At 43.5% G+C, this 8,650-nt stretch overlaps 1 protein-coding gene across 1 annotated transcript in view; it reads right to left on the reverse strand.

Annotated features, from left to right (window-relative positions):
* Positions 1–599: 599 nt before the first annotated feature.
* The window catches only part of PARD3 (par-3 family cell polarity regulator), a gene marked incomplete at its 5' end in the record, with an annotated part of 522,521 nt that continues 514,470 nt past the window's right edge, over positions 600–8,650 (reverse strand). The window contains 2 exons of the mRNA XM_023521117.1: positions 600–2,748; positions 5,396–5,558. Of these exons, the coding sequence (XP_023376885.1) occupies positions 2,243–2,748; positions 5,396–5,558 (669 nt within the window). The remainder of the gene's footprint in view (positions 2,749–5,395; positions 5,559–8,650) is intronic.

The raw sequence follows: 8,650 nt of genomic DNA on the forward strand, positions 1-8,650 counted from the left end.
GCCTTTCGGGCAGGGACCACATCTACACTCGTGCACAAGACATACCTAGGATGCACTGCCCTTCATGCCACCAACGCACCGTCCAGATACTGATGAATGTCCATCTGAATTAGTGAAGCCTTATTTCATGATTTGGGAAATGAGAACGAGGTTAGTATTGGAAGTGGATTGGGTCTGGACATTTTTCTGGGCTCGCTGTATGCAAGGCTAGGACTCAATCAACACATTTGGCTTGTCGAAATGATCCAAAGGGATCAAAGGGCAATAATAGAAATATTTATGTAGTTTCCTGTCTAATTTTTCTTTTGTTCCGTTCTAGCTATTGGCTTCCTCAATTCAGCATCCCCCAGGCTTCTTTCAGCAGCCTGGGCTTCCCAGTGAACTCATTAAGAAGATCCTTCTCTCCTTCCTGAACCCTCTCTCCTCAGGTGTTCAAATAAGCAATCAATCACCCACTTGAGTGTTTACACACAAACAGATATGAGGAAACTTTCAACTTTTGCTAAATATGAATAAAAATAAAATCCACAACTGCTAACACACTAAAAAAAAAAAAAAGCTAGGAGAGTTTCCACAGGAATATTACAGATACCACAAACAACAGGAAGAAATATGCCTTTTATTAGAAGTCTCATATGTACAGAGAAAGCTGTTTCCCACAGCTCAGGGAAGGCTGTGAGAAAGAGCTGCTGTCATTCAAGGTCACCACGCTTACATTGGTTAATACCATTGAAACATCGCCTCACATTATGAACAAATAGAACCATTACACAGAAATGCAAAAGAGACATAGGTATGTGTATGGACACTTCACATATTTTCTAAAAACAAGTGGACACAAAAATACAATGTGTCAGTAAAAAAAAAAAAAATAGGCATATCAGTACATGTCTTTTTTTTTTCTTCCTTTTCTTTTTTTGTTAATACATGGTATGCTGAGCTTTCATCTGAAGCTTTTTTTTCACGTCGGGATTTGCAGGCACTTTAGCAACCCAGCCATGGTTTACAATACATGACGCTGAGACCAACAGATGGAAACACGGGGCAACCGAGGGCCTTGTGACTCACACGCATGTTAAAATATTGGGAGAACAATCTTTTGTTACCATTGTTTGGGGACACCAGAATGTTCTCTTTGTGATGTGTAACCGTTTTTCCCTTATTTGTCTTTCCTGTTCCATGGCAGAATTATTTAGTAGCATGGATGGCATCACCAGGCAGAGAAACAGCATGTGGATGCACTAGACGCCCGTCAATTCCAACTGATTTAAAAAACGGTAGAAAGCAGATGAGTTTTTAGAATCTCCGAACGACTGATTTATCTTTGTCGCATTCTATGCCCTTCTTGCCAACCTGTCAATCAAAAACTAATTAAAATAATTATTGGGATGTAATGGACCAGAAGCTCGTCCTGGGGGAATTCTTAGTACCACCTCTGACACCGTGACACACACAGGTCTGATGGGCAGGCCCAGTCCTTCCTTACCAGGGGTCCCTCCTGTCACCCACGCTCCCTACACAGAGCTGTGGTGACTCAACACGTGTATTAGGAACATGATTAAACAAGTGTATGTATAAACTCAGACCAGAACGATCACTTTATTGGTAATGGTGAGTCATAAGGCAGTTACAAAAGGATCCCCACGATGACCAGACAGTATTGGAATATGGCTTAGCTTAATAGCATGAAGGAACTTTCCTGTTACAAGCTGCTTAGAAAGAAAAGAGAAAACCATACCGATTATAAAGTAACCATAAATGACTGCATTGGGAAGTTCTGGAAAGCCCCAATTTCTGATGTATGTCACCCGCTTCCAACCACCAGAGACTGAGATGTCACCTCACATCTCACAAAACTTAAAGAGAAAAAAAAAGGAATCGACATTACCTTAGCTTCAAGGTAATTTCTCACCACTAGTTGTATGGGGCTGTAACACAAAGCCATGAACATCTCATGAGTCGGGCCAAGAATTCCTGGTCCTCCAGAGAGATGCAGGGCATGTGAATGCTTCGAGCAGATGATTGTCAGATGGTGGGAAATCCTTCCAGGAAATACACTTGAGACATACTGGCAAAGACATTAAGGCCATCCATTTCTTTGCCCATACTGCTTAAAGGCACTGATACCAACAACAGAAATATTCCACAGTACCCTCGAGGTTTTCAAAAAACTCCCCAAATACAAGTCTTCATAGGAAGATGTCCTTTATTGCATGATGTGAAGCATCCACTCTTCTCCTGCTCAGGAATAGAAGGGCCTCCCTTTCTCAGGAGTCTGCAGTCTGTTCAGCCTAGCGACCTGAGAGGGGGATGGGGGCACGTCCTGCCGGAAGGGCCCCTTGGGAGCACTGTAAGTGGGGTCCTGCACTTTCTTATACGAGTCATAGTTGTTGAGCCCCTCGGGAGGAGGAGGGGGCTGCTTCTTCATCTGTTGCTCTTTTCGCCTCTGCTCCTGGCGAAGGAGCTCCTGAGTCTCCAGCATCACCCTGGCGTTGAAGCCGTGCCCACCCAGGTAGCCGTTTCTGGAGCCCTGGTAGCTGGAGTACCTGGGGTTCTCCTTGGCACTCTGGAAGCCTTCCCCCGGGGCGTAGTTCTGCTCCCAAGAATCCTGGGAGACAGAGCTGGCGTTTTTCCTGCTTTGCCTAGAAAGCAAAGCCCAAAGGTCAGTGTGAGGGTTGGGAGAAGGGGAGAGAGAAAAAGAGGAAGGACGGGGTGAGGGAGGAGGGGGTGAGGAGGAAAATGATTTCACTATTTCAACAAATATTATTGTGTTCTACTCATGTGCCAGACCCTGTGATGGAGGCCAGGGGATGAAAACAGGACTGCCCGCAGCAAGCCCACGTCTTAGACAAGGGAACAGACAAGGGCTAAACAGGAGAGCGAACCAACGGATGAGCTCTTGAGAAGGAGGGTCTTTCTGCGTCTGGGTAGGTCCTGTCTGTTCTGCTCAGGGTAACATCTATCTCCTGTAATTTAGACACATTGGCAAGATGCCGTACAGGAGGATTAAAGATTTGGCAACTCCTGTCCCAGCAATAACTGTTCGCTTTAGAACGTTATGATTCAATTCTAAACAAATAAAACAAATATCTTACGCAGCTGCCACCATAATGCCAGAGATGCCAGCTAATAGGAAGTACAAGCAATGGATTACAATATGAGTTTAGTCATGAAAGATTTAAGTCTAGACTGCTTTATGATTAAAGATGCAACAGGCAGTCCCTTAAAGCCCTGGTTTTTGAGCTGTATATGTCAGCAACTGTCACTCATCAGAATACACACTCATCAAGATTTTAGCACCTGGACGTCTGTAGAGTAAGCATTCTTTTCCTGTGTACTGTACCCTCACCAAAGATCGGGATAACCCACTAAACTCCCTTTGGGAACCACAGGATAGGGAAATATATCAGAGTCATATAGAAATTTCAAATTCTTATCACTTGTGCAATAAAGTTGCACATCCTTTTCAGGAAACATTATTGTTTTGAAATGTCTTTAATTTACTATCGAGTCTCTAGATGCTTTTATGAATTTACAATAAGATTGGCTATGATAAAGTAAAACAATTTTGTGCCAGACAGGAAGACATGCCCTAATTTTTAGCCTTGAAATGGAAGAGAGGGAGAGAGAATCGAGTCATAAAACAAAATATATTGCTCCATTTATCAATAAGAAAATCATTTGGCGACGGTGTGTATTGCTCAGCCTTTCGCATCAACACACACATGACAGGATGTTCAAAAGGACTCCCGCAGAGGAAAACAGAGGCTGTGCAGTCACTGGGTCTCCCCTGGGAATGAAGCAATTTGCATTTTTGAATATTTGCAAGTGCCATCAATATGGTTTGGGATGAAATCTGCCCATTTTCCATATGGCCTAAAATGTAGTCGGGGATATTTTCATTATGGAAAAGAAACGAATGTCCATGCCATCTCTGGATGTGACTGTGATTAATCGAGTGGCCTGCAGTATCTCTATCTGGTTCTCTTTTAATGGGAGGCAGACTATTTCTACAATCAGCCCAGGCAAGAAAACTTACATTGGATGAAATAGTTTATTTGTCCAAAGCACTGATTATCTTCACTTAAAAAGTCATAAATTAATCTGCCCAGAGACAGGAATGATGGAAAGTGCCAGCATGAAACCAGGGATTTGACATTAATCACAAAACTTTAATTAAAACAACGAACTTGTTATGGATGTCACAGCAACAAAAGTGGGTTTCTTTCATGAGCTGGTTATCAATTTAAAGATAAGCAGAAACGGGCTGTGGACATTTCACCTCTTTTTCATCCTGGGCCTGCTGAGGTCCACTAACCCTCCCCATCCCCCACTCCCAACTCTGTAACGCCTGAGGCTTCACTCTGTGGAAGTCAGGCACTCTAAGTTGAATTTTGAATCATTCCAGGAAGAAAGAGTCTTTCTAAATTTAAACACATTGAGAACTCGCTAAAGGTTTGTTAGGATGGAAATTATGATGTGGGAGAAGGAATTTCTTGTAGCTAAAATTTTCTTCAAATTAATCAGTATAGAGAGAAGGAAGCAGACCTGCCTGAGGTTTGAAGTAAGATATGTGCAGAAAGCACACATACAAGTGTACACACACACACACACACACACACACACACACACACACACACACGCTTCCTTGGTAAGGAAGCTAGTGGTGTTAATAGCTCTTGATTAAGAGACAAGAAATGAGCAGATCATAGAGAAACACAAAAAAGCAGCAAAAAATAAGTTTCTACGCTAGAAAAGTAGTCACCTAGGCATAGTGGAAGAGTGGCTTAGGATCAAATAGACAGATTGAAATCTTGAGTCTGCCGCTTGCCAGCTATGTGATGATCTCTGGGCCCAACGTGCCTTACCTGTGAAACAGGCCATACCGTCTAGCCTCATGGGGGTAAGGGGGAGAAATCAATGAAATAACATGTAAAATGTTTAGAAGGTGTGGCATAGAGTAAAGGGCCGACTATTGGGTGTTGGAGGAGTAGTTTGAATGCAGCGTCACTCTGCCTTCAAAGCGCAGGCTCTGGGTTTTGGGGGGCATCTTTCTGATCAAAGAAGTAAAATAAACAATAAACAATAACATTTGCTCCCTCTTCCTTTGTCAGAGGGGTCAGGTAGAGACAAGGGGAGAGAAAGGCACTAGAGATTAACTGAAGAACCCTCACTCAGTGAGAGAAAGTCCACAAACAGGTCCACAGAGATGACAAGCAAACCTTCATTGCTCAACGCCACAATAACAACACCGGCAAGGAGTGGCAAAACATACTGCTTTGAGTTGGTAACCAACACACAGGTTTCTTATAGACATTTCAAAATGAAACTTGAATTCTGCCTATAGGTCTCCTTAATTACAGTTAGATTTCTAAATCCACTGAAGGCACAATACCCTGCTTTGGCAATAATGATCTCTCAATGATCTTAGCCATTGGTGGTCTGAAGACTATTACCGTGTAGGGAACTTTTACCAAAGACCCAGGGCCCGAGGAAAGCCAGTTATCCGCCGAGAGGAAGGGGTCACAGAAAGATGAAGAAAGTTGTGAAGACCAAGGCTGCCACGTTAACAAGTAGCTCAGAGACAATAATAAATGGGCCTGGCGGGGAGACCAGGTCAGGGTGTGAAGACACAGCCGGGGAGTGAGACGTACAAAGCAAAGAAGTGAGACACCAATGGACATGGAACCAAGGGTGTAAAGAGGAAAGAGAGATAAGAAAAGAAAAGAAGAGAAGAGAAGAGAAGAGAAGAGAAGAGAAGAGAAGAGAAGAGAAGAGAAGAGAAGAGAAGAGAAGAGAAGAGAAAGAAAAATATTCAATAAAGGATTTAAATACGTCTATCAGTGACTAAAACTGAACATACTTCTACTTGGTTTGAGAGTTGTCTTTTTGGATACTAAATAAAATAACTAATTTAGGAATTTAAAAAAATAAAAGACAAAATCCTGGTCTGATTGAGAATTGAGTATGAGGCCACTCAGGGTCCCTTTCCTTTGGAACTAGTGTTACCACCTGGCTAATGTTTCTTATTGACATTTCAAAATGAAACTTGAATTCTGCCTATAGGTCTCCTTAATTACAGTTAGAATTTACAAACCACACTGGCTCACATACATCCCTCTAATTCAAACCACCTTATCTATTGTGACTGATACAAAGTCCTGACCATTTGTTTTATTTTATGCTCCACTTGGCAACCGAACTATTTTTGTGTATGAAATCTTTTTCGGTATCGAATGCCATACCAACTTGTTTAGACAAAACTCCGCTAATTGTCAACATCCGAAAAGCAGAGGTCAGGTGTCTCTGAAGAAAATCACATGTCAGAAACTTGGATCGGACCCGAGCTCACACAGGCTGCTGCAGCCCCGGCTTCCTGTTTGATTTCTTGACCTCCCTTCAGGTTTCTGCACAGACCTGCTGCTGAGAGGTGGCGCTCTGCTGGGTGCTGAGCTGGGCACAAGTCTCCGCATTCCTGATTTTCCTCACACATATAAAGTTCACATCGAGAAATTATCCTCTAAAAGGAGAGAACACGGTGTAGAGGCCTACCAGCCCCACTTGCCTAAACTTACACAATTCTTTCCTTTTGAGTTTTCTGTTGTTCTCATATCTACACAGAATAAAATGGCTAATAATAAGAGTCACAATTACCCAGAGGGAAAGTTTTAGTTATTTAGGGAAGCACTAAATGACGGCAGTGGTACCAATGGCAGCAATCCTCCATGGAATGCAGATACTTCTATCAGGAGCTACAGAAGGAGAGGGAAACAGAGGGAGGACAGTGGGGAGGAGGTGGTAGAAAAGGGGGGTGGACAGGCGGAGCCACCGGAATATTGGGCTACTAGGGAACGCGACCAGTAGAAATTCAGTGGAAGCGCCACATTGATCTTTGTCCTCTTCTCAAGGACTGGGAGCCCGCAGTCTCTCCCGCCAGGCCATCTGCCCGTCCCAGCCCTCCTGCCACCATGTCTACCACTTCCCTTCCCTAGTCCTGTGCATTTCCCAACTCCATCCTCTTCTTAATACACTTTGTGATATTTCTCCTCCATATCTTATAAATACTCTCAAATATGACTAGGACACATGAAGCCAAACAATCTGCAAACAGAATAAGATCCCAGTCCCTACATGGACAAGATATTCTTACAGCAAATCACAGCCATTCGACAGGCTACGAGCCACCTGTGTGGCTATGGCACAGGGCCATGCCCGGAGTGTCAATTCACCCACATTATCACGCTCATCTTTTTGAGGGGATGCAAGTCGACAGTCTGGGAGAAGGGACTTCACACAGAGAACCTTCGTGTATAATCCTTGAAGTGCTCAGCAGTTTCTACATCAGGTTGGTTCATATGGCAGCCCCTTTCCAAACACTAATGTGTAAGGGGAACCTCACATCTACACCTACTGATATTCCCAACTTGGGAACCAAAGCTCTCGGTAGCAATGAGCCATATAAAACAATGGTTATAAAGGGCATGAGCAGGTTTGAGTTTGAATTGTCAGAATTATGTACTAGCTCTGTGACCTCAGGAAAAGTTGTTTGACCTTTCTAAGCTGTTTTGTTATAGGACAAGATGATCTCCAAGACCCGTCCAGACCTAAACTCCAATGACGCTACCTAGAGTGGCCTAAATAACTCTTGGTTATCCTCCTATTTAAAAGAAAAAAAAAATCATTTATATCTCAAAAGAAATACAACTTTCTGAACTGAAAAATAACTGAATGAGTACGTTACTACAATAATGGTGCTCGTCCCGGTACATATTTTCATTCACATCCGCACTCCCTTGGTGACCCGTGTCAATGTGGTCAAGTCCCCCATGGTTATCACAGCGATTATTTAGCATTTATAGGGACCCATGTTTATTAGAAACTGAATCAAGATCACTTTTACATTGGTCAGTTAAGGTGACACAGATAAGCATTTTGCCACTCCGCCCCAAAGTTGTTCTGCTCAAATTCAAAACAGTTGACAAAAACATAGTAAGTGAACTTTTTTTCCTACCCAAAATATTCTTGTCACCTGGTTTTGGACTAGAAGAACAAATGCCTGTAAGAATTGTGATTATAGGAGTGGCTCGTTTTGGGAAGTGTGGAAAGCTCAACGTGTTTAAACACTTTTTTCTTCACTATGCCTGGAGGAAATACTTGGATGGAAACACGGCTGTCATTTCCATATATTAGGGCTCGGTCACCCAAGGGTTTTCTGGCCTTTTGCAGAGAACCCCCAGAGCGGAAGTGCCGCCATAGGGGAGCGCAGCAGACAAACCCTCCAGCTTGGCTGTCAGCTAACGAGGTGGTCACACTGGGATTCTCTGAGGATCAACACAGAGCAAAAGCCAAGCTGGCAGGACAGCCAGAGAACAAGGTTTAGGACCACAGAGCCCGCCTAAGCACGGAGCACGGAGCATTCACCCCTATCCTTCAGCTCCACGGGTACAAAGTATCGATTAGTCTCATCACCCTACGAGCTAAGCAAATAAGAGTTATCTTTCATGGCCTTGTCCATGGCCACATGGGAGATGGCGCACCCCATACTATAATCTGGGTCCAATCCCTAAGCCCCAGTAATCATAGGACGGGTCGCTTTGCTTTCGGTCAGGGAGCTGCTGGGTGAAAATGCTGGCATCCCCTGAAACACCTT

The sequence above is a fragment of the Pteropus vampyrus genome, unplaced genomic scaffold, assembly GCF_000151845.1.
Source record: "Pteropus vampyrus isolate Shadow unplaced genomic scaffold, Pvam_2.0 Scaffold294, whole genome shotgun sequence".
In the NCBI taxonomy this organism is placed as follows: Eukaryota; Metazoa; Chordata; class Mammalia; order Chiroptera; family Pteropodidae; genus Pteropus; species Pteropus vampyrus.